The following is a 26,332-nucleotide window of genomic DNA, read 5'->3' on the forward strand; positions in this document are numbered from 1 at the left end:
TTATTTAAAATTTTGGTCAGACTAATAATTTTTCTGAATACTTTTTATTACGCTGTCATGGCTATAAGACATTTAATGTTGTATAAATTATACTTTGTCCGGCTCTTATCTTGGCGCAGCAAAAGTTTCTTGAGTGCTCAGCGATGTTATCGTAGAAGAGGGTAAGAATGGAGGTGGGAGGGGTAGGATGAGGTAAAGGAAAAAAGTGCGGGGCATTTATTATTGAGCTAGAAGTGGGGGTTGCGCTTCAACGCGCATAATTTCGGTATTAAATAATGCAGAGGCAGGCGTGCTGGTGATATATGTGCTCACACAGCCATTTCACGAGTGCGTGTAAGAGAGCGAGACATAGTATGTAGGAGGAAGTGTACAGGGAGTATTACTCGAGCATACTCCACTGAAATGGCTAGCCAACTGCAGGGGTAATTACCAGGCAGAACCTGCGTTATCAGGCGTTCTCCTGCCTGCAAACACGAATATCCAATTTGTTGGTACGCTGGCACAAGCATTCACACATGCTCCGAGTTATTTCAGGACGGCAGCTATATAGGGGAGGTGGCTGTTGGTGCCCCGTGGTGGGGGTTTTAGGGGCAATGTTGAGGTGGACGGGAGGAGTGGGGGAGGGGGAGGGGGCGAGGTAACATTTCGGATCGTACGATAAGAGCGAAGGGGGAGCGCAGAGGAGGGGGAAATTCCAACAACTCCGCGGTTAATTTGTAGCAGTCCTCGCTCGTGTTAGTGAGCGTATCGTGCGCTGCGCGCGCGTGCGCCTGCGTGTGTGTGTGCGTGCGACTAGCTGTTTATTTGCGCACACGTATTTTTCCTCGCTTTTTACCAGTTCCTTCGTTCCCACGTGCTTCTTGCGCCACGATTTTCGCCTTCGCGTCAATCACCCGACCACCCAAGCTCGCGATCTCTATCTCTAGCATTGAATAATTTCAGGAGTATTATTTGTATCGAGGAAAGAAAAAATATATTCGGAGCGTCGGAGGCAAATTTGTCAATTCTCCAGTGCTGCGGAGGGCCTGTACCGATGCCACCAGGGTGGATCTAATTGGAGTGGTCGAAGGAAAATTCCGGTGGAAATTTTCAAGTTTCGGTCTGTGCAGGAAGATTTGTATTATTCGGTGGGTCTGCGAGGGTATATATATATGTATATATACAGTATAGCTGGGAAAGGGAACAAAGGGATCAATAATGAGCGCGTCTGGACGGGTCCACCCACGTAGAATTTGGGATTTTGGATGGAAGGTGGTGACCGGACCAGCTCGCTTCCATCTTGCTTTCCCCTTCCTTCGCCCCCTTCCAGGATCAGCGTGAGCCGCCATCGATTTCTGTTTATCCGACAGGCGCATGCGTCGAGAAACCCGTTTCACTCCCTACTCCTGGCTCTTTCCCGATTCTCCCTCTCCCTATCACCTTGCATATCCAGTGAAGCAGAGATAGCTGGATAGATAGAGGATTTTCGAGGGAATGAGAGAGAGAGAGAGAGCAGCGTTCTCGAGGAGTATTCCTGGAAGGTAAAACGCTAGGATTTCGCCCTCCGAGTTCCTCCTCCGCGGTGAATGTTGGCGCGTGGGGGTGGAGGGATCGGGCAAGCCCATGGCAACCCCCTGGTAATCCCAGCCGGTGCGCCGTTCCATTATCTGGCCATCTTTATTCACCCCGGGCGATCTGGAGGCTCGGGGGCGGTGGACGGGGGGCGGCCGTTTTATGGCCGAGCACAAATCTCCTCATCAGGCTCCCGCAGGATCTCCGGCCCTGGGAAATTGCCAGGCTGGCCCGGCACACAAATGAGCCGGCTTGATTCCAATTATTCACTAAATTAAATACGGCCCGCATTTACAGCCCGCCGAGTCTCGATGTTATTGCACGGCGCGACACACCGAATGTCCCCTCGGCCCCTCTCGGGGTCGCGCGGCCAAAGGGTTGACGATTTACCCTCGCAACGAGGGTGCGCGCCCCTCTTATCTATATAGTAGACCAACGCGTACACGACGGTTATCCTGCTGCAGCCTATAGCGGAGTAAACATCCTATGGCTTCGCTCGACACTCGTTACCTATTGTCTTTTTTTATTGCTACCAGCCACCAATACCACCCCCGCCCCCCCCCCCCACCTCTACTACTACTCTACTCTCAAGATCATCGACGCCGAACAAGAATGAAAATTGCCCCTGACTAAATTTACTCTCGCTTCCACACTCAGCTATATAGCTGTATGTAGTATACAAAACGTGTCACAATGACCCTGGCGTTATATTTACGAGGGGAAAGGAGACGTATTTTTAAAGAGTGTTAAGCAATTTTTTAATAACAGCTTTGCAATTGGGAAGGTTATATTGAAATTAATAATAAAGTATAATATTAAATTTAAATTAATTTTATTTTTTAACATGGTCTAGGGGTTATACAATTCTAAATAAATCAGTTTAACGTATAATCAAAGAATTAATTGTCATAGTTAAGACTCAGCCACGTCGATGGTATTGAATAGTTATTCTTTTATTTTTCTATTATGTGGAATTAAGCATTTTAAACAGTGTGCTTACTATAACAAAAGCTGTTTACGCCCCTACAAAATTTGTACCATTGTCATTGTAACCGCAGCTTATATCCATTCCGGAAACGTCGAGAAAAGCACTCAACAGTTTTCTTTTTTTTTTTTTTCAATTTTACTCGATTTTTCTCGACGCACACGTTTCTATATGGTACACGGTTTATCGATAATATTGGCGGAGTTATGGGAGATTTTACGAGAGGATTTTGAAATTGTGATTTTTTTTCTAGAATATCAAGCGATTTCGGTATGGAGGTGAGGGGATTATAATTATCCTGGTATATATACGTATACACACACTATAGTACGAGAGGAGTTTTATTTGGCATATAGGTGGACGTGGTCGCAAATGTCGCGAACGTAGCCGCTTAATATTCCGGATGGGTAGGTAATGTTGGCCGAGCGGGGCAATTATCTCGATATTATACGGGAGGGTTCGATGGAGCGGGCAAAATGGCGTCAGCATCCCCGTGATTATATGGAAGTTCTTGGTCGCTTTAATTCGTATTTTCTTTGGGGACTCGTGTTTTACGAGCGCGTATCTCTGGCTGCTATCCTCGGCTCGGAGTTTTCTCTCCCCCTCCGAGCGTTTCTTATCCTCCCCCCTCCCCTCCTACCGTTCCCTTTTCTCCCCTTTCGAGGCAGATCCTTCTCGACACCCCCTCCCCCTCCCCCCCCCCCCCTCTCTCTCTCGAAAGGATATCTTTTCCACGGCTGACTGAGCTTCGCCAAGGATAGGTCCGGGCTATATCCACCAACTTTATGCACACGACTCGCTAGACACTCGAAACCTCCTGTATTTTACGCCCTCGCCCTATCCAATATTTCTCCTTCCGTGGCATCCACAGCTCCTATCCTTTCTTCGAAAATTCAATATCTCTTCGCGCCTAAATCGATAATTTCTCGCATCATCCCCCAGACCCATTCACCGAATAATCTACCGGCTTTCCAACGCTCCAACTTTCCTTCTTTTCTTTTTCTACGCTACCCCGTGCATCGAGGAGAGCGCGAACTCCTCTGCCGGAGACGTGGTATAGTTACGGATACATATAAGCGAGGCACGCAGAGTTTGCCAACAAAACGCCCATGGTTCGAGTTAAGAGGGAAGTCTATCTCATTTATCTGGGCAATGTCGTATCTGTGGAATATAAATTGCCGCGGATTATTTACGAGGTAGAGGGGATAAAGGGAGGATTGGGCGAGGAAAAATGAGGAGAGAGAGAGAGAGAGAGAGAGAGAGAGAAAGAGTGGAAGGACTCGAGTTGGATGAGTTTCGGGCGTCGGATTCGGCTTACGGATACACGCGTATACGGTCGCTTTCTTATTTTGACAGGGCCCGCCATTCTCGGCTGAATCGCGCTGCTGACGTCAGCAGGGGCATCGTATATCGCTCGGATCTCCGTCCGTATAGAGAAACGACGAGCTGGGTGAGGGGAAGAAGGAGACGGGAGGAGGAGGACGAGGCTAGGGCGGCCATATTTGAGCGGCCCTCGACCCTCGTCATCCGCCTTTTTCATTCCACTTTGTATTCGTGGAGAGCTGGAAGGGGGTTGCGCGCGGCTTGCGCCACATAAAATACGAGCCGGCAGGCCTGGATGCGCTGCTGGAACCATCCGGGGGCTGTTCCTGGAATTCCTGGATAGTCCCGCTGGACCACGCGAGTAATCGTATTCACGTGATCCGCCCTGCACGAGAAGCCTGGGGGACGCATACGGGACCGAGCGAAGGAGCCGCACGATTTTATAATCCGTGACGCTTCCGGCTTCGTCTCTTCTTAGTACGTTTCCTCCCCCTAGCTTCCCCCTGTATATATAGCTCACCGCGTACGTCTTTACACCCCTTCCTTCCTTCCTCCCTCCCCCTCCGCACTCCACTCCCCCAAGCAAAACTCCCTCTGGAACGAAAATTCACGCTTCCGCAACCTTTTGGATATTTTAGGTTTTTCGTCGATGAATTATTGGTGAGGGCTCCGGCGTTTATTCGTACGGGGATTTAGTGCTGGAGGACGTGCCGCTGGACAGGGAATAAAATTACACGAGAGCCGTGTGTGGCTGCTGGGAGTCCTAAAAATGGCGCCGAGCGACGCACGGCTCGATATAACTTGGATTTCATTCTTTCCAAGCCGCGCTATAAACACTCGGATTATCTTTGGTGCGTTCGCAGCAAAATTGCCGAGAGAGGCGAGAGAGCTCGACTACACCGGCAAGCTGCGATCGAGCGCTCGCGCTTCGAAATCGCTCCTCTCCGATCCGGCCGGCCGGATCTCTCTTGTCGTTGTCGCTTACGCCCACTGGCCATTCTTCCTATCTCGGAGGATCCTCTCAGCTGCCGCACGAGAAATACACCCGTGCATGGATAACGACCACGCGAGACACCCAGAACCCTTATCGACCACTCACCGTAATTTCCCCTTTACGCTTTCTTAATCTCCCACGTTCCTCCTCGCTCGCTCATTCGCAGCTGCATCCTCCCGCTCGCAACCACCACCACCAACGCCTGCACCTTTTTCTCCAACGCAGATAATTTTAATCGCGAACATCCCCTCTTTATCCTCCTCCTCCTCGCAGTTGTAACATTTTAAGACCGGTTTTTTTCTCCCCGAAATCCATACACCTACTAGCTGGTCCTTTCGATATGTCATCCTTTCCACCAGATATATATATATATATATATATATATATGTATATTTATTACTGAACTTTTTATCAGTTCTCTCAAATTCTCCATGCCTTTCCCTCTTTAAGCTTCTTTCAGTCTCTCGCGTTTTTTTATGTATATTCTTCAAGGTAATTTTTATTCAGTAATTCTACTATTGGTATACTGCGAGAGGTTTTTGATTAAAAATATTTTAGAGCTGAAATTCTCCTCTTTCTCTGTTTGCGTCTTATATGTGTACTCGTGTATGTTCTTCCATTATTATCAGGCAATTTCTTCGGGTTCCATTTTCAGTTTGAAATTTCTCCATGTGGATGTTAGTTTTCGAAAAGGAGGAAATTTCCAAGCGGATAAAGCTTGGTTTTATGGGGTGGATTTTGATTGAACGCAGCCTAAAGCACCGCGGGGGTCCGTTCATCCCGCATGATTTATCTCGCTATCTCGCGGGATTCTAATTTCGGCTTTAATTAACTGGCGGAGAGACGTCACGGATTATTAATTTACGATTGCAGAGTTTGTGCTCCCCTATATTATATCGTATTTACAGCTTTCTCTTTAACCTCCGTACGTGATTATTTTGCGTAGACTACAGACTGTCATTGACACCTTCGTTAACGCTCGGCGTACGTTATTGTTATTATTCCTCGTGCGCGGTTCTTGAATTTCTCGTTTTCAAAAATTCCATCAACGTATATAGCCCAGCCGTATCACGCGAAGCGCGAATGTGTTTCGGGATAAGCTAGAATCGTGCCTCGCATTCCACTTTCTCACCCTCATTTCCTCGTATTACTATATATACTGAAAAAACATACAAAGTCGGACACTTGAAACGTTCCAGAACAATGGATGGAAGATAAGGGATCTTACCTTGTAACGGGACATTTTTTTAAATTGCTGTATAAATTGGAGAAAATAATTTATTCGGATTATTTTATGTATTCCCTTGAAGGTTTTGCGCCTTTCAAATTTCAGTCTTTAATTTTGTATATATTTGTCTTTTGTTTCGAGAAAAATTAACCAAACAGCTCAAAATTTTCTCATATCCTCGCAACTATGTTACAAATGATTTTAATAAATGTCGAATGTGACCTTTAAAAACTTGCCGCTATTCTTATATAGCGAGAGATGTTGTGGAAAATTTGTATTCCTTTAATACTTACGGGGATGAAGATAAACGTTTTTGTTACACGTGCCGGATTCGAGCTGTTTTACATATAATGGAGATGAAGCATAACTTTCGCGAAATTTCGAAGAATGCGGAAACGTAGATGAGGAGCGCGGTTGAGTTTGCTCGCGATGATAAAAATATGTGGAAGAAAAGCAAGGGTGGTCAAGACTGTGGGGGAGGCAGCGTCGCGGCGCCGTTATGGCTTCGATTTATGACGTCACGCGGAAGGATGATTGCTTCCCCGGATGACAAGAGTGGGGAATTTCGCTCGGCTGGTTTTACCGAGCTTACCTATCCTGGCCATTTCTCATACTCGGCGTCTTGTCGAGAGAGAGAAAATTGTCCGGCGGGACTGGGAGTTTCATCAGGGGATAATAAAACTGCTAGGAATTCGTAACATGATTAAGAATATGACGCAATTTACGAGTGGAATGATTGCGGGAATCCACACAGCGAGGCTGGTGTATAGCAGAGGAGGGAATAAGCGGGGTGCTGGGGGGGGGGGGGGGGAGTCGAGGGGAAGAAAAATATTTTTCCCATACAAGGACCTCCGCAAGCTGGCGAGAGTGGGCTTCCAGCTCGGCTGCAATTTGGCCAAGGATAATAATAATCTCTTCCTTAAGCCGAAGCATCCAGCGTCTTCGAGAAAAGATAATAAAGTTATCATGCGAGAGCGGCTGAAATTTACGCTTAATTGCCAGTAATCATAAGACCCTTTTGCGTTTCACGTGCGTTTTCAAGGTCCTCGTCGCTGGGCCTGCTCGACTCTCCCCTTTCAAGGTCGTCCGGCCGCCAATTCGCTCCAAATCGCCCAGATTTTCTCGGCCTCGCCACAAAAGCTTTCCCTTCCGTCAATACTCCAATTTTTTTGCCCAGCCACCCCTCCATTAGCCGGGACACACACCGTTCCGATTCAAGGACATCGTTTCTACGTTTTCATCCTTCCTTTTCTTCTCACCCTCCCCCTCTCTCGCTTTAACGGCTACCTCGTCAGTTTCGAAACCGTCGGCGGGTGGAAATGACGGATTTTCAAAATTCTCCGGCTCTCCGTCGATACTCACCGTTCGAATATATATTTTTACGCGAGAATTCCGCTTCCCGTCGCTGCCAGTCTCTCGATCCGTGCCGCCGTCGGATGCGAGGGAGACTCCATTTTCAACCGTTCCCGAGGCTTCGCGCGCATACACCGTGAGAAATGGTAAGATGGTAGAAAATATATTTTAAATAATTGATAGATCTTAAAATTCTTCAGAGTGATCTACCCAGAGATATTAGAATTTCAGAGAAATATGTGCTAGTGTCTCTGGGGAGAGAGAGATAGCAATAGGATTGTAGAAAAGATTTGAAATATAACAAAAATCTTGAAATTCTTCGAGATGCTTCACTGAGAGTTTTGATAAATCCTTTGAAAAAAAAAAAAAAAAAAAAAATGGTAGAAAAAATGTGAAAAATTTCTCAGCGTTACAAATGTTGATTATTAAAAATAACAAAACAGTGATGTTCCAAATATATATGTTTATAAAAGATAGAAAGAATTAATAAACATGGAGCAAATACAGAAATTAGGAAGAATATATAAGGAGAAAAAATATGAATAGCGAGAATCGATAAGAATTTATAGAAGGGTTAAACGAAAGCATGAGTGTTATGAAATGATCCGTGGAAATAATTAAAAAGGATGGTTTTCTGTTTGCATCGGATATGTGATTCGTGAATTGACTAGAATGAGAATAGCCGCGTGAAAGCGTAAATGTTTGGCGAAGCACGGTTTACGACGTGTTGCCCGGATCGAGTGGCGCTTGTGTCGTTAATAAACCCGCTTACCCGAATATGAATGCCTCGCGTCGTTCATCGAGGAAGCGTTGCATTACCGGACAATGCCTGCTAAACTGCGGCAAATTACATTTTCACGTTATTCTCTCCTTGCAGCGCGCATCGTTCGCTTTCATTGCCTTGTTTACACAAGCCAATTCTCCTCTCCTATGCTTTCACGACTTCTTCTTTCTCATTAGGCCAGAAACCCTTGGCATATACCACTCATTAAACAAATTATCTCTGGCAAAAACCAAACAAACGTTAATAACTGTACACAGTCTGATAAATCTTTGATTCGTACCACTGCGGCTTTAATCGGAAGCAATTAATCCGTGGAGAGACTTTTTTATCAAGCTATATAGATATTATATCGGAGTGCGAGGGCTATACGTTTAAGAGTATTTTTTCTTGCAAAGATAGCAATGTATAACGAGGGATAATTTTTCTCTGTAGGATTCCTCATGTGGCGCAGAAGACTCGACGCGATTGGTACACCCCCGTGCCGGCGGACAGCCGAAGGTGAGTTTGCATATGGAATATAATATATTGTGTGACAATGTTTCACGATGAATTGCAAACAATGAGACGTTGGAGGGGGGGGGGGGAGGGATTGAAAACACGGGTTATTATTATTAAAAGAACGGCAAATTTGATGAACGCGTTGCAGGTTGGAGGGGGAGGGGGAATGGGAGGAGATAAGTTGGTCAGTGCGCGCTCGCCGCAAATTATAGTAATCCATGGGCATACGAAGTAGGTAACGAGAAACGATCATTAGACAGCGTAACAGGCTATGCAAGAAAATAAAGACAGGAAGCGGAGGGCCACGAGTATATCTTTGAAAAATAATTATTACAGCCTCCGAGTGAGGCCATTCTTTTGTTCGAAAACCTGCAGCCACGACTAATCTGCTTAGAAAAAAAAAAGAGAAACGCGACTAGCCAGAAATAATTTCACCGAGAGATAATATCGTTCGATCGTGGAAATTATCGTAAAGTCAACAAAAGCAGATTTTCTTGTAGTTTCTCCGTTTTTTAACAGCTGGCCGCCCGAGAATCGCATCATCGATCTCGCGCGCTGATCGATTCGCGAGATATCTCTCGGACATTGACGGAGCTCAGAGAAAATCATCGGAATGATCACAGGCGGCGATATATATATACCGACAATAAATAAACCTAAACATTTTTAATAGCGTCGTATTTCATGTTTATTAATGCCACGCCGTACTACTAATAACTCACTACCCTGGCGTGTGTCGAAATCCAGATTTGCGAACGTATTCGCATTTAGTTCGCTAATTGGCCGTGGGGCGAATATTATATTTTTAACTTTAACACTCGCCATGGATATACGCGCGAAAATCATCTTTTTGTTTTGTTTTTCTATATCAAAGTACAGAGTTGGAGGGGAGGGGGGGGGGTGGAAGGTGGTGGTTAATCGTTATTTAAATTGATACTCCGCGCATGAGAATTGAATTGCGATAAGGATATATGGAATTGTTTTTTTCAAGCTGGTGAAATTGCATAATAATTTGGCACATTGTTCAGGTTGTAAGATAAAAATTGTCGAGGGTTCGAGAAGGCTTTGCGAATTGTACGCTCAGGTGGCTACCCCTACGTTAGCACGGCCACACCTTCTAGGGCTGACGGCCCTAAATCAAGGATGGTAGAAAATGGTTCTTGTTGCCAGTGCGTTAAGTCCAGTGACTGCGACAAGCCGCGTCATCATGTTTTCTCCCAGTGAAGCCAGTTAAAAAGCAAAGTGTCTTACGGTTCTTCTCGAAATTCTCTCGCGAAAATTCAACGGATCCTGTCAAATGGCGCTTACATCGATTTTAGCCTCAAAAGAGGAGTGCATGCGTGAGAAAGTTAATTTCCATTGCTCGCTATCATGAGACTACAGAAAAATGCTAACAGGGATAAATATACGACGCTACTAAACTCAGGTTTGTGATTATAAATGGGCATTTTAAAATTCATTATAGAAAATTGTTGACTTTCCGATAAAAAGGCAATTTTATAGAGATTCGTGCCATTGCAGCTTTAATAAACTATCACTATCATTTCAATTAAAGTACGCATTAACGACAGATAAAATTATTTTTATTGCAATCTTGGCATTTAATTTAATCGACAACTGTAGTGTTTATTCTCGTTGCATTGCTTTATAATTCCAAAGCTTGGAAACTGGTGTAAAGACAGTATTTATATATATACGAATGATACAAATTTTTCTTTTCAACTCTGCATGGCAAACGTTCGCCAGTGTGTCAATATTGTCCTTTATCCTTAATCACAGCATCGTGAAAATGGCTGTAATATCGTACAGAGCCGCAATTTTGAAAGTATCCTTGCGAGATAAGCCGGTGTACTTTATTTATAGCTCGCTATATATTTCCCCTATTCGGTACCAGAATCATTAAGTTAATCCAGAAACCAAACGTGCGTCGCATTCCGTCAAAGATATTAAGAGGGATTAAAAGCGTCGCGATATTCTAGGAAAATTCAGAAAATGAGGGAAATGGCGAGATGGTATGAGAAAATTGCGTGTAAAAGAAATTCTAGACTGGGGTAAAAATGCTGTAGAATATCTCGGTTGGAGAGAAACCCAGCGATGGTGAAATTTTCTAATCTTTTTCCAAGTGTCTGTTCAGCAAAGTTTTCTCGTTGGGCGAAATGCAAGCGAGCGCGATATCCCGTTGTTTTTCCTCGGGGGTTTTCCTCGCTTGTATCGCTCTGCAGATATATATATATATATATATAGGACATTTACGGAGACGTCGCGTCGCTTTTATAAGGCGATAAAGCTGACGATCGACTCGGTTTTGTCGAAAGTCGTCCGATACTTTGGTGTTTCGGACGCAAGTCTTCGCTATATAGCAATACTCGATCGCTTTTAGCGTCCCGCTAAACTGTATTCATTACGAGCGTAGCTTCGGTATACTCGTCGCTTCTGCTTGTCCCCGCGAATGGCTATCATAAAGCTATTAACTTTATTATACCGTCCCATTAACTTAAATATTACGGCTCGCGGAACTTCGCTCTCTGATTTATCGTCGCGCGAGATCGCCAGTCCAGTTTCAAGTTTTTTCTTCTCAACGAAACGCACTCAGGACCTCGCATCCTTTCCCACCACCGTTCAATTCTTTCTCGCGTGGATTAAAAATATTTATTTTTCACTCTTTATTTCTATATATATATATATATATATATATATATATATATATGTATACACTTTGGCTTGTATTAATTCTGCAACTGAAAAATTAAAGATCGAGGTGGTTTTAACCAGCATGTAAGGTCTCTTTCATTTTTTATAATCTAAGGAGCAAAATTGATGAAAATCGTTTAAAGTGTAGAGCCTTCGGTTAAACTTCAACGATGGAGTTCTCTTTGGGCTAGAAATTCTTAGAATAAATTTTGTGTGAAAGAAAGTCGACTGTTTTATAGAAAGAGGAGAGAGAGAGAGAAGACAAATTTACAAAGATGAACTAGGATGCCAGGTTTGCGACGTAGATTTAAGAGAGAGAAAGAGAAAGAGAGAGAGAGAGAAAGAGAGAGTGGAATTTTATACGAGTCCTGGGATTCGAAATGAGGATTTACGGGCGGTCTGCGAGAGGCAAGAGGAGGAAGGTGGTGGAGGAGAAGAAACATTGTTTCAAATAAGACGTCTTCGGGCTAACCTTTGGAGCGGCCATCGCGGAGGAGTGTAAGATCGAGAAACGTTCGTCGGGTAGAAAAAGAAAGAAAGGAAGAAAAGAGTAGGGGTGGGGGAAGGGCAAAAACGAGGAGGGAAGCAGGAAAGAAGGAGGAGGAGGAGGAGGAGGAAAAAAAAAGAGCGAGCGCGAAATGCTCCGGCGAGTCGAAGGAGGATGAAAGTGGTAAGGGAAGCGGCTTGGTGAGCTGTTGAGGGGGGAGGGGACGGAAGTTGCAAATAAGAAAATAAAGAAGAGTGGAAGAACGAGAGAGGATGGCTGTTTTCGATCCGCGCGGCGGCGGCGGCGGCGGCGGCGGCGGCGGCGGCAGCGGCACAAGCGGCCTGTGTGAGCCTATAAGTATGTAAATGACGAGAGAGCATCCCGGTTGTGTGGTACGTTTGTAGTGGTGAGGAGAGAAGCCAGGCCAGGCCACATAGCCAGCTCGTGTAGTTCGGCAGCGCACACGCGCACAGCCGCATCAACATCTTTATGAACTCGTTATTATACGAAGCTGCGGATAATCAAAGAGCGGTTCGGTTCCTGTGCTAGGAGGCCGCGTCGCTTCGCGTTAACTTACCCTTTTGCCAGAGCTAAGCTCTTCCCCCTCCCCTCTTCCCCTCCCAACTCTCCTCCTTCCCCCTTTTCATTCTCTCCAGTCCCGATAATTATCGCAACGTCGATCGCGATCCACCGTGAAGCAACACGACCAAGCTCCTATACAATGTATGTAATAATGAGAAACAAGATTAATGCGATAAATAGAAAAGTTGTAATGAGAAAAGTTTTCATTACTGCACGGCTGACGTTTATTCAAATTGAACTTGCAGGTCTGCCTGTCCATCCTCAATATAGTCCCGCTTATCCCACGGGATTCCTCGTATTTTTCATATTTTTCATCCCATCCCCCGCTTCACCGCCCCTCCTCTCTCCCGTCCACCAAGATCCTCCGAAATAGACGGGAATACGGATAAATAGCGTGGGTGCGAGTTCCAAGCGGCCATATTCCTGACTATGTGGAAGGGTGTGGAGAACGCTGACGGAATTCCATTCCAAAGCAAAAGCTCCCACGTGACACAATACCCGGTGTATTCGTGTTATGTTACTCGTTCCCTCGTATATAATCCCTCGGGATTTCTCGGCTAGCGTGCGTTTGCAATTTTCGAGCAACTACTCTGCGCTGCACCTGCAGAATTATCGCACTTCACCCCCATTTCCCAGACCTCTCTCTCTCTCTCTCTCTCTCTCTCTGTCAGAGACAACGCTGAAATATGAAAATCTAATTTGCACAAGTAGAAATCTCTCGGTTCCAGGAACGAATAAGAAGATATCAGGGCTGGAAGGTAACGACAAGAATAATTTTTCTTATCGTTTATTCTCGAGGATGGAAGAGCTGACTGGGTTATATATGTATACATATATATAGTATATGATAATAATAAGAAAGTTTCCTCAGAGGGCATTTGCGTTGATATTGAATTTCTGGAAGTTGCGGTACGTAAGGGGTGGCAAGGGGTGTCTTGGCGCGTGCAGGGGTTCGAGGAAGGGGTGTTGCCGAGGGTTGAAAGTAGGATGGGAAAGGGTGAAAGGGGCTTTGTCCGGGTATTGATCGCGGCAGGGTAGAGAGAGGGTGGAGCCAGAGTGAGCGAGGGGTAGTTTAGCCCCTCCGCTTGGGGCTCGTCGCTCCGATTGGTCGGGGCCAGGCAAGATGGCCGGCGGAAGCAAAACGCCCGCAGTTGCGGGGCTTTTCTTCAACTTCTTCCAAGAAATAAGCCCTGCGGCTAAGAGTGGACCGAGTCTGCACTCTTCCTGCCGCCTTTTTACGAAATTTATTACAGCGATATATTCACATCCATTAGATACCTCCTCGGCTCCTCTCGCCGCACCCGCATCCGCCATCCCGTCTTCCTCCCCCTGCACAAACCCCAACACTCTCTCCCCCCATTCCTTCTTCACCCTTCTTCCTTTTCCTCGACTCATCTCGCTGCACCCTTTCCAGCTAAGTGCACTTCTCTCCATCTCGCAATTCCACCCAACCTCTTGCAACGAAAATTCGACTGGATTTCACTCGCCCGGAATGCCTTTTATGCCTTTTAAATCCACCCATCCTTATCCCGCTCCGCTCCTAAAAAAATCATGCGCAAGAAACTTTTGCTAAATTTATTCGGACAAGCTTGAAATCTCTGCAGTGGCGTAATTTCTTTTTCTTTCTTGCATGGGGTAGGGGGGCTGATTTTTTTTCTTAAATTATTTCAAGTCCGTTCTAGACATGCAGTGAGGAGGAGGGAGGGAGGGAGGGAGGGAGGGAGGGGACTTGAGAGAGGGCCAAGAATTGCTTTCCCAGATCCTGGAGAATCTCCGCCTCGAGTGTCTTCAACTGCATTCATGCTATATATTACCTGGTCAGAAACCTGTTCCTTCGATTACACACATCTTCTCCACCATTCTCTCTCCGTCTCTCCCCTCGAGTCACAATTTCTGCCTCCATCCAGAATATAAATTAGCACATTTTAGGGGGGAGAAAGATGTTGCATTTTTTGAGTCGAAGGAATGCGCCAGTCGTGCTTCCGGCGGAAATGAGTGTGTACAGTCAAAACAATATCATAAAACTGCAGGAGAGTCTCGTGAGTGCATCGCGAAAGAAAATATCCACTCGTACATACGATCTAGACAAATCCGTGACTGGAAGATGAAATGAGAAAATAGGGAATAAGAGATCACGGGCTGAAGATATGGCGTTCTAACATGGCTACGCATCGTCATGGCAACAACGTCCGTGTTTCTATCGCGATGGTATTCCCAAGGATGTTATCTCTCGTTCTTCGAAAAACTGACATTGCTGAAAATATGCAAATATTTTTTACATAACAATAACAGCTTATACTTGGTTGTTCCATCGTTCTAATTGTTATTATGGAAAGACCTAGTTTTTTTTTTAAATCATTAGCAAAATATATACCGAATCTGATGGAAGAGTGGAAGAAATTCTCAGAAAGGATTATTAAAAATATCGGGAGCACCTTGTATAACGAGGATAACGAGTTTACTTTAATGACATTGTGCGTGGTAGGTGTGAAATAGTCCGAATAATTTTTGACGATTAATATTTGCGTGATGCTTGGAAGAGCAATCGAAGCTAATGGTAAAAGCATTAGGGACGAATTGTCAGCGATATACAGGCGATATAACATTGAGAGACCATAAACTCCTCGTACAGCCTCCTCGCTTCGTACTTATACCTACACTCGTACACGAATACTTGCAAAGGATATTATGGTATACTATATATATATATATATATATATATATAGTATATATACTTTCACCACAAGTTGCCCGATAGCAGCACATACATACAAGCAGTACACGCAGCTCAGTTTGCTTGACCCTAACCCATTATAAGCCTACTGATTCTACACAGCAGCAGTTTTTCCTCCTTTCTCTCTCTTCTTCCTTTTTTTTCTCAAAGACATTTTTCATCCGGAGAAAAGAAAAGACAAGAATTACCGCAATTACTGCAGCACAGAGAGCGTGATTTATGCGAAAATCACTATAATTGTTAGACTGCTTTAATTGGCTGTTGAATGTTTTACCCCTTGAGTTTTTTTCTCGATCGGTGATTAAGGTCGAGTGAAATTGGTGGTGAATCTTGAAGTTGGCATTAAAGTTTCAAGCCGGCCTTTTCCGTTTCTTGGTGCAGGAGGATGAAGAAAGGGTGGAAGGGTCGACAAACCTGGCAAGTTTCGTAGTGCAGGAGGAACGAGAGAGCCTTGGAGGTTGAGTTGGTTTGGCCTCTGGGGCCGCGCGGTCGATACTGCGTCTCTCCGCCAAGGCAGTGTTGCCAGCCAACCTCTCTTCCTTGGAATTTGCACTTTCTTACCAGACTGCTGCTGCTCGTGCTGAAGCTGAAGCTGCTGCTGCTGCTTCTGCTTCTGCTTCTGCTGCTTCTGCTCTTCTTGCTCTCTGCCCCTGCCTTCTTCACTCCCCCTCCCCCTTCTTTATTCTTTCTTTTCTCAATCCCATCGCTCAATTTCCCTCTTGCTCACCTCCAACAAAATTCCCTCGCTCTTTATCCCTCGAACAATCAACTCGTTTCTCAATCGTATCAGCTCCTGGATAACTTGTAAACTCGATGATTCAATTTTTTCAGTAAATTTTCAATTATATATATAGTGTAGCGCAGTCAATGAGTTATAACGGATCGCGATTGGCGGCATAGCTTTGAGAAACGCGAAATTTCGAGATTCGCGGTAAATGGTAATTTGTCGAGTCTTTCATTTCACGAATGAGCAAGTACATTCGGCGTTCTTATGGTAGTAATTTAAGTTGGTGCCTTTGCAAGGAAAAGTATCTCGGCAGTTTAGTTTTTGCAGACACGAAGGAAGATTTTATGGGAGCTTTGACCTTGCCAGTGTCTCCTGCTGCTAACATTTCGGCGCTCTATAACTAAATGAGCGGGAGAGACTGGAAAAAGTTGTATCGTGACGGATCGAAGGAGAAACATCGTTTGGGAAAAGAGTAAATAAACGGAGAGTTTTTGCGATATCCTCGTAATGGTGAAAGCGGAAATGCGTTTATGAGGTCATCCACGGGGATGCACAATACAATTGGGGCTTGTGAGCCAAAAGGCTATCCTAGCAATTTTCGTAAATAGCCCTGTAGCCCTTTCCCCTATGGACAAAAAATTTACAAGCGAGAGGATCACAAGCGGAGCCTCCAAATCTAATAACTTTGTTCGCGAAGCACGTAGCATGGAACGATATAACGAGGTAGAGAGAAGAGAATAGAGATATTTTCAAACCTTTTTTGCTCGAATAAAGAGAATTAGAGAATTTCGAAAAGCTGGAAAATTGTAAATATCCTTGGAAATTGACTGTGGAAGTTAGGTTTGAGAACGGGGAGGCTATTACCGGGCCAGAAAAAAGAAAAAAGTAATAATAGGTAATAAGAGCAACTATTCCTATTTCTGGTGATTTTTACTAGCTAGGTCGAGTGCCATTCCTAAAAGTGCCATTACTAGGACGGCTTTCTCCGGAAACCGTCAATCTCGCTCAAGAAGAAAGCATCGTTTCTGGCATCGGCAGCTTTGCCTCAACGTGCAATTATACCTTGCACAACTTAAAGCGAAACAAAAAGAAGACAAAAAAAACACGCACAGTCCAAATAACATTTCTCTCTCCCTCTCTCCCTATCTCTGTCTCTCTGTCTTCTCGCAGGAACGCGCATATTAGGAAAAGGAAACTTTAGGCGCGTGCCGTTCACTCTCGATTTCAATGTGTTTTTATTGCGCCTCTTAAATTCGCATTTATGAGCTCTTATGCTGCCCCACACAAGACTCTTCCTTCCCCAGTCCACGGGGACCCACGTGTCAAGACGCACTTTTTCACCGGCCGATAATTATGACGCGACAATACCAATCGTAAATTATTTCACGAGCTAATCCGACCTCGTATTTTATTACACGACACGACGCTCATCCACCAATATATATATATATATATATATATATATATATAATTGACGCAAAACTTTCTTACCGCTTTATTCACTTTCCAAAAAAGACAAAAACTCTATATTCCTATTGTTATTCTCATTTTAATCGAGGCCGAGTTTTTTCACACGCAGCTCTATCGTTGCAATCATGCACAAATGGAGTGAAATATTCCTCGGTGTAGTTTTATCCGACGGAATGGACTGTGAAAGACTCTAAAGTGTTTTTTATTTCGTTATGACCTGGAGCTTTGCGAATTCTCATGGTAGAATGCTCAAGCTCAATTACTAATCACTTTATTACTTGTTCATCTCTCGGTTCATGGTTATGGTGGCTTGTGGCCCCTATACCAGCTACCGCCGGCTTTATTCTAAGTTGCGGCTGCTGCAAGACACGCGCGAGTAGTTACTCTAACCGTTCGACGCATCCACTCCTAGAAATCCTACAACTATTGTATATATATATATATATATCCTCTCCTCAAAATCCACCGTAACGCCTTATCCCGAAACAATTATTAATATTCGCCTCTCTTCGAGAAACTATATCTATACATATAAGATTTATTATTGCAAAAACGCAATATATTACAGGCTCCTTCCATGCTCTTAAACTTTCTAACCCTTTTATCATCAATATGTGAAAAAAGAAGATTTTGTAAAATTCACCAGAGTGCAATAAATATATATATATATATATATATGCTTCGAAAGACGAGTTTCCGAAGGGTAATCTCGAGCGAATTAGATGTGTAAAATTTAAAAGATGCTTTCAAAGATTTTCGCTAACGAGATTGGGAGAGGATGCACGGCTAATTGGCAATATATTTCTCTTTGGAATAATCGAAACTCCCGTTATCGGTGGATCGACAGGGAATTGCGCAAGTAGGTTGTGCACGATTCAGCAATTTCTCTCTCTCTCTCTCTCTCTCTCTCTCTCTCTCCGTCGTTTTTTCTTCTTTCTTAGAACAGCTGGTGCAGGTTGCGTGAGTATATCCCAAGGCATTTGCAGCAGGTACTGCGCGCGCGATGTTTTAATGCTTTTCGTTTCTTGGCTTGCTAAATTTATTGCCGCGCAGCTTCGAACTTTGTATCCGAACGGATCTTTTTGACGAACGATGATCAACGATAAATTATGACTTTACGAACCCTCCGAGCGCCATTATTTAAGTGCGGTGGCCGCCTATTTAAGCCTAACGGCCTATAGATTACACTGCTATAAAATAATAAACATAAAACACAGCGCGGCTAGATTGGGAAGATGGTCCTAATCTCTCTTTCTTCCTTCGCTAATTTCTAGTCTATTCTATTCTATTCTACATACATATATATGTATAGTATAGTTCAACAGCGTTATATATATCCACAAGCTTCTCAGAATTCTAATCACGGTGTTTAAGCGTGGCCAAGAGGCCCATTATCAACCGCGTAAAAATAATCTCATTATTGCACGATTAAACTCTCATTGTGTCGTTAAGATGACTTTCTCGCGGAACACTACTAGCTGTTTAATACATTACGCTTTTAATCAAATCAAAAACTCTCGTAGATTACCACCGGTGAAAATTCCAATGCTGGAAAACTGTATAATTAGATGTGAATCTGGTTTTTTTCCTTTTATATATTTATAACGGAAATTTTAATGGCTCTCGATGGGAAGGTTTTGATAGGTTCGGCAATCCTTTTCGGGCCTTTCGCTTGTGGAGGGAGAAGCTTTTAGGAGGGTTTTACGCGATGGCATTCATCGAAATTAGGCAGCCTATTAAGATATCGTGGGACGGACCAAAATCTCGCTTCGTTCCTACTGGACCAATCGCCAAGATTAACATCGAACTTTAGCAAGCCCCACCATGCCTTTCAGCCAAGAACAATCTGCCTGTTTCCCCAGTCAGTCTTAAAATTTTGCTGGCCGCCAAATAAATACATTTGTCCTCCAGAGCGTTTTAATTAAAACTTCCAAGGAACTTGTGGTGATAAACTTACTTGACGTTTTTATCGGGCGAATAAATGACAGCCGATCGAGATGAAACGACATTCTCTCTGTAAAAAAAGTCTGAAGGAAGGGGGGGGGGGGGGAGAATAAATTTTAACTATCGTAAAACAAAAATCGATCGATTCCTAGGAAAAAATGTTTACTATTCCAATATCCATAGAAGGAAACACTCGAGGTTTTTTTCTGGATTCTATATAGTTCCTAATGGGGATATATAGAGATGAAAGGAATTAAAATATAATATGATAAATATACTGGGAAATTGCGAAAATTTGTTTGCGCGAATCGAAGGGATATTCTATATAATATAGAGTAGTAAAGAGTATAACGCGGTCGAAAGCAATTTTAAGAGAGTGGCGAAACGTGAGTGGAAGAAGAGCATTATATCAGAGAGAGAGAGAGAGAGAGAGAGAGAGATCGATGAACAGTAATTCCGTGGTGGGCGATATGATCTCGGTAAAAGCGTCTCATTGTAATGTATGGAGTGTAGAGCTTGTTCGAAGGCCATTTGCTGGCTTGGAACGAGGTAGAATCCACCGATTCGCTATTTTTACCCTCTGGCATTTCCGCATCAGCACACGTCGTGCTACTCTACTATATAGGTATATCACGCGAAAAGGGTAGCAAAGAACGGTAAGGGTTGCATCGATCCAGAAACTGACGCAGTAAACTCCTGCACCCTCTGTCCTCCCGTACTACCGGTTGAAACGTCGACAAAATCGAGCGAGAGAAAAAATGTAGCAAATTTCCAAAGTAAATAAAAAGCTATTTGCGAATGACAGAGGAGAGAGTGTACGTCTGTACTGTATTCCCATGCAGAAGAGCAAAATGGAAGAAAGAGTTGTAAGGGGAGGGATTTTTTTGTAGAAGGAGAAGCGCTGGAATCGATTAGGGAGCACGGAAGAGCGCGTTTTCTGATTTTGCCCGGCGCGTAGGCGATGAAAGGGTGCCGGAGTTTGCTGTTCCAGGAAAGTTCGGGGAATTGGCGAATGACGGGCGATGATGGAGGGGTCCGGGGGAGGGGAGGGGAAGGGGGTAAAGAAAAGCGTGACGGAACGAGCGTATCGTCGAGGCACGGCGCGATTCGCCACGAACGAGAAGCGTCGACTGACAGGATGGCGACGACGATGATAATGACGATAGCCGGGATAATGAGAGGCCTCCGAAGCATCGCTGGTCCCCGGGAACCGCTCCACGGACTACGAAGGCCAATTCCTCTCCCGTGGCCGATGTCCAGGCGAGCGTTAAGCGTTTCCAGGAGGCCGCGAGTATACTCGAGCCTCAATCAATGGCGCAGCTTTGTTTCGCGTTTGCGGCACTCTTAACAGCCAATAATAGCCGCGGAAATAAAACTAGTGACTCAATCACCTCCGACCCCCCTCCCTCGCAATATCTACCGACGAAGCAGCAGAATTACCCGGCACTGAAGATGAAAAATCGTTCCTGGAACAGCGAGGCTAGCCAAAGAAAGAGAGAGAGAGAGAGAGAGAGAGAGATGATATTTGTGGAAAGGTACGAGACGAGCGAATGAATGAAAATCGCGACGCGCTTAGGGATCGTTGCGCGCGAGGGAGAAATGTTGAATTCGAGGGGAACGGAGGTTGATAATTGAGGTTAGGCTGGCGAAGTATAATAGAAGGTATAAGCGGTGTATACGAGGTACAGCCGCAGGTGCTATGGAGAAGGCAGTCCGCAGGTAGACAGGGTGGGCGCCTGATTGGCCTGGCTGGGCAGGTTCCATCCTACGTTGCCTGTAAAGCCGAGAGAGAGGCGGTCTCGTGGCTGTTACGTGTCGGGAAGTGTTCTGGCGGTCGGCGTGCTCGCTACACGGCGAAGACGCCGTTGGGGGACCCGGGGGCAACCGGGGGACGCGGAACCAAAGACAGAAGAAGGGAAGAGCGAGCGAGAGGCAAAGAGAGAAGAGGAACGGAGTATAGCGAGCGCGCGAGTATAGTGAGTACCGTTTGCTGGCAAAGCGTGCCAGAGCTTGGCGAACGTATTTCCGTCCAGGCGAGTTTGCTTTGCGGTGCGCGCGCCCATTCCGATTCGCGTCTTCGGACCAGCGACGCCATTTTACTTAGCTCGCGCGCATGACAAGATTCGCGATCACTCTCTCTCTCTCTCTCTCTCTCTCTCTCTCTTGCTCTCTCCCTCTCTCTTTAACACTCGGCAATATTATCGCTCGATCCCCGTAGATCTCGATGGATCGTTAAAGGTGCCAGTGTGTTTGGTCAGTGCAGAAATTGAGTGCGGGAAATTGTTGCTCGGGGGGCGCAGCGGGGAAAGATGAGCGTGAAACCAAGACGAGTCAGATGTCCCTGACGAAGATTCGACTTTGCCAACGTGTCCTCATAGATCCTTGGCTCCTGTTTCAGCAGCTGCGAGCCGCCTCGGCATGGACTAGACGCCCGGGGCGAGGAAACCCTTTGAAGGGAAAAGGGCAACCCCTCCCAACGCCCCTCGCACTCGTCAAACTCTACCGACTCCAGCGATTTCGTCGATCCTCTTACTCTACTTCTACACTTTATCCTCCTCCACCTCCTCCTCCTCCTCCCCCTCTTCCTCATCCTTCTCCACCTCCTCCTGCTTCTACTACTCATCATCTTCCTCATCCACTTCCTTCTCTTCTTCTTCTTCTTCTTCGTCTTCGTCCTCGTCCTCGTCCTCGTCCTCGTTCTCGACTTCAACTTCAACTTCGTCTTCTTCTTCTTAGCCGCGAGGTAAGTTTTTTTTTATTCACTCCTTTTTTCTTTAATCTCACGAAACTCGATGGATCATGTGCACTGTATATACATATATTTATGCGCGGCGCTATAAAGCAAGAGTTTTTCTCGTTTACGGATCTCCTACTCGTGCACGCCGCGGTTTTACGATTTTCTTCCGGCTGTAGGGGAATTAGCTGTATCCAATCCGAGCTCGCGGTCCAAAAAATATTTGGACGTTTCAGCATCGGTGTATTCGAAGCTTAAAACGTTCGATTAAATCTTTCGCCGAGGTTTATTCGCTCTGCGAGATTTAGTGGGATCATTCATGGATATACCTCGTTGCACTTAAAGTCCATTCTACTGAGTTATTAGCCATACGGTGGGAATTATGGGGAATTGAGAAATTCAAGAGTTTCGTCTCACCTAAATCCTACCAATCAGCCAACTCGGCCAACAGTTTTACGTTCTGTTTATTGGCCGTGTCACCGTTCTTACTTTTGCTCCCTGGAATGCTGCTGATTCCCGGAATAAAGTCACGTAGCGTATATTGCGATCTATGATAAAATGGCCGAGCTATACTTTAGCGGATCCGAAGGCGGCGGCGGCGGCGGCGTCCCTCTCTATAGCTGTTTCGTTGAAAATTTTCATTCTTCCAGCAGAAAGAGTGAATCGCGATGAGATGTTGTTCTGGTTCATCGGTATACAATAGTCGTGGCGAGTTTAAAATTAGGACGGAAAAAGCGATCGTAGAAAATGCCGTATGGAAATAGATGAATTGCGAGAAGACCAGACTGATTCAGAAGCTCGTAAAGCCAGTAGATTCATTGGTAGAGCACGTGACAACGTCGCAAAAACGCAAGTCGAGTTTCGGTTGTAGCCACGGAGCGGAGCGTCATATTGCCAGGTCGACGCGAGTCCTCTTTTTCGTTTTTGCGCCCGTCGAATAAACTTCTGCAGAAGGGAGAAAGGGAGGCGAACTAAATAAAATTGAGAATTTATGGAAAACAGGGTGAGAGGAGGGAGAGGGGAGAAGGGAATGATACAGGGCGGACGGAACGGAGGTTCGCGATGAATTTGAATAAAAATGGGATGAGGAGGGGGGAACGAATGTGAAACGTGGAACGGGGGTGGTCGAACGGGTAGGCGGTTATACCATGCTGAGCTTCTGCTTGCTGCTGGAAAGAAAAACGAATGCTTCGAGAGAGAGAGAGAGAGAGAGAGAGAGAGAGAGAGAGAGCGTGTATGTAACTCGCCTTCAACGTCCTGACATTTTTTTTTACAACGCTGCATCTCTCAACTCCCCCCTCCCTCACCGCACGGCCCTCCGCCATTTTTCCCTCTCAAACTAATTTTATCTCTCGGCAATTCTCGCGTGGCTTTGTTTTTAATGAGAGACTGCGCCAGGATTTTCTTTGTTTCGTTCGAGGCTTCGGAAGATAAGAAGGTGCAAGAGGAAGGAGAGCCGAGAGTAATGGGAATTTCAAGTGCAGCAAATCGATAGTGGGTGCTCGATAAGGAATCTGTCGAGCGTCGGGGAGTTTGATGAGAAGCCGAAGGCGTACTTGCCGGGTTGGGTCGGCTTGGTCAGCTCGACCGTGGATTCTCGATGCTCGCAGCTCGGGGCCAACTTTGCTTGCCTCGGTTCGCTCGCTTTTCTTTGGTGGGGATGGATGCTGAGAGGAGGCGAGGGTGAGAGAGACAGAGAGACGGAGAAAAAGAGAGAGAGAGAGAGAGAGAGAGACCAGGCAAAACTGGAACCGACGGCTCCAAAGCGGGAGGGCTACAAAATACATGGCCGCCAGACGATGGCAGCCGTCTTCTCTCTCTCTCTCTCTCTCTCTCTCTCTCTCTCTCTCTCTCTCTCTTTCCTTTACTACCTCGCCCTCCCCCTCCATCTTATTCTTCTCTCTCACTCTCTCATAACCTTCAACCTCGATTTGCTTCAAATAATCTCTACAACCGAATCAACGCTTTCCTCAATTTCTATAAGCATTTATCGAAAAAAAGAAATTACTTTTCTATAAAATATTTGTTCATATGTTATTTTTTTCATCTCATCCTTCGAAGAAATTAATCCAATATTAAATTACTTTGATGCTTCTTTGTAATCGCGTTTATAAGCGATTTTTTCGGTCTAATTGCGTTGTTTGTATACATTGCGTCGTTGGAGAGAGAATTCGAAGGTGGAGGGAAATTGTATATATATATATATATATATATATGTCGAGGTGGAAGCGAGCGAGAGGGCGTCGGTGGAGACGCCAGCCATTTTGAATTCCGCCAGACGTGGCTTCGCAGCTTGGAAGGAGGTCTTACCAGATATACCTTCGTCTTATTTTCACGTGTCAAAGCTGTGGCTCTCCAGCCAATATTCTTGATACTTGATGTTCCCGCCATATTCCAATCCCGTTGCCTCTCTCAACTTTTCTCCGCAGTGTGCACCCGCAGCGAGCTCGCCTTAACCCAACTCTTCGCCTTTCTCGATGTTCCTTACGGCTCCTTACCAACTTCACCTTAATACTATAATTTACCAAAATTTATCCGAGAGCCTTAAAAAACTTTGGCGGCTGGTTTTATTCCCTTGGTTTTCTCGACTCTTTCGAAGGGTCAAGCTTTTTTCCCTTCGCGAAGGTCACCGATGGAGTTAAGATTCTCGAGAGTGTCGAATAGAAACCGAGTATAAGAGGCGTGCAGTCGTTATTGGAGCAAAAAATAAGGTCCGCATTGTGCTTGGCACAGGCGTTCTCTTTATTGCGCCAGCCTTGGCTTCATTGACATTCCATCAGCGATGACCTTGGATCTCGATCCGTTGTCAATAGTTGAACCGAGCAGTAAAACTTTTTCATCCAAATTCCCTACCCCATCAGATTCCACGAAAAGTTAACCCGAGCTTCGTGAGAAATAGCGAAAGCTGTTTGTAAACATGTTTAACCCATGAAATCAAAATAAACGATCGCCGGTCGTTGTTTATTTAGCGAGAAAGCAAATAGTACACACAATTCCCTCGAATGGCCTATGCGTGTTTATTAAAGAGCTAATTAGTATACCGTGTTTACCGTCTGGCTATATGAATGAACAGTTAAAACAGCACTTGACCATTTCACGTTTGTCGTCGCTACTCGTTCTTCTTACCGCTGTGCATTTCAAGAAGCAACGACCAGAAGCAAGAAATCTTCGAGTTGTGCCAGTGGTCATTGCTTCTCGGCAAAGTATACAATATACCATTAATCGCTCGAGTTTTATATTCACTCTAGCATACTCCTGCAGCAATAATCCATGCAGCCATAATTTTCTCTTTATATCGGCCGGGAAGACTGATTAATTGTTTTTGCCCATTCATCGATGCCGTTAAAGAGACATTTATAGTTCATCTTGCAAGGCGGCGTAACGTAACAGGACTTTTACGAGTGATTAACGAGGACACTTTCAAAACGATTCGAAAATCAAACGGGACCCTCGATGCCCAAGATTTATCATTCGCCAATTTTACTCAGCTTTCAACTGTACACGTCTCACTCTCTTTCATCTACTCTACTGCGAAATTTCGCTTTTAAGCTCATCCTGATAAAAAGCTTAATAAGACGAGAACGCGCTTTCAAATTTTTCCTTTTCTTTATCATATATCCCACCAGTCGATCTCACCGTCCGATTATTTGTCCTACGAGAATAGACTTTTACATCAACTTCCTATGTTTGGGACCGGCTGCTCGTATATAGTCCCAGATATGTAAACACTGTTTTATGAGCAACGACAAGTTTGCTTTAATTACTCGCCTTCCGGATATATTTCACTCCTCTGTCTCTTTCTCTCCCTCTAACATAATCATCAATCTTTATGACGCCAATTGGGAAACCAAAAATCATTGAAAATCTATTTTCATTTGTTTTTTTCTTACGCTCTTCAATGCTGTTGGGAAGGTGATAGGTGCATACCAATATTAGTGACAACGAATCGAGAATGTGCAACTGGCTTTGTATAGGAAAAAGAGTTTGCCGAAAATGAGAAAATTTACCGATAGAGTTTGACAGTGGAACGCATATGCACACTGTTACACATTCTCGCCTCTCAATGTCACTGTTTTTACGCAATGAGCGATAATTTATAAGAATGAAGAATTTTTCTCCCCTTGGTTCTACGATAATAACTAGGCGTTATAGCTTTTGTTTACTTAGTGAAATCTCAAGGTGGTGAGACCCTTATTCTTTGTTTACGCGAGAAATTTATGAAGTCACTTATTCCTTATCCCTTAAAA

At 44.9% G+C, this 26,332-nt stretch overlaps 1 protein-coding gene across 1 annotated transcript in view; it reads left to right on the forward strand.

The window, feature by feature from the left end:
- The first annotated feature begins 7,349 nt into the window (after positions 1–7,349).
- Abd-B (Abdominal B) overlaps positions 7,350–26,332 on the forward strand; it is a 44,275-nt gene continuing 25,292 nt past the window's right edge. Inside the window, exons 1-3 of the mRNA XM_066726284.1 lie at positions 7,350–7,580; positions 8,651–8,716; positions 21,750–22,094. Coding sequence (XP_066582381.1) covers positions 7,578–7,580; positions 8,651–8,716; positions 21,750–22,094 — 414 coding nt within the window. The 5' untranslated portion in view covers positions 7,350–7,577. The remainder of the gene's footprint in view (positions 7,581–8,650; positions 8,717–21,749; positions 22,095–26,332) is intronic.

This window comes from Prorops nasuta, unplaced genomic scaffold (assembly GCF_024137725.1).
Source record: "Prorops nasuta isolate Cenicafe-Biocafe unplaced genomic scaffold, Cenicafe_Pnas_1.2 PNAS00004, whole genome shotgun sequence".
NCBI lineage: Eukaryota > Metazoa > Arthropoda > Insecta > Hymenoptera > Bethylidae > Prorops > Prorops nasuta.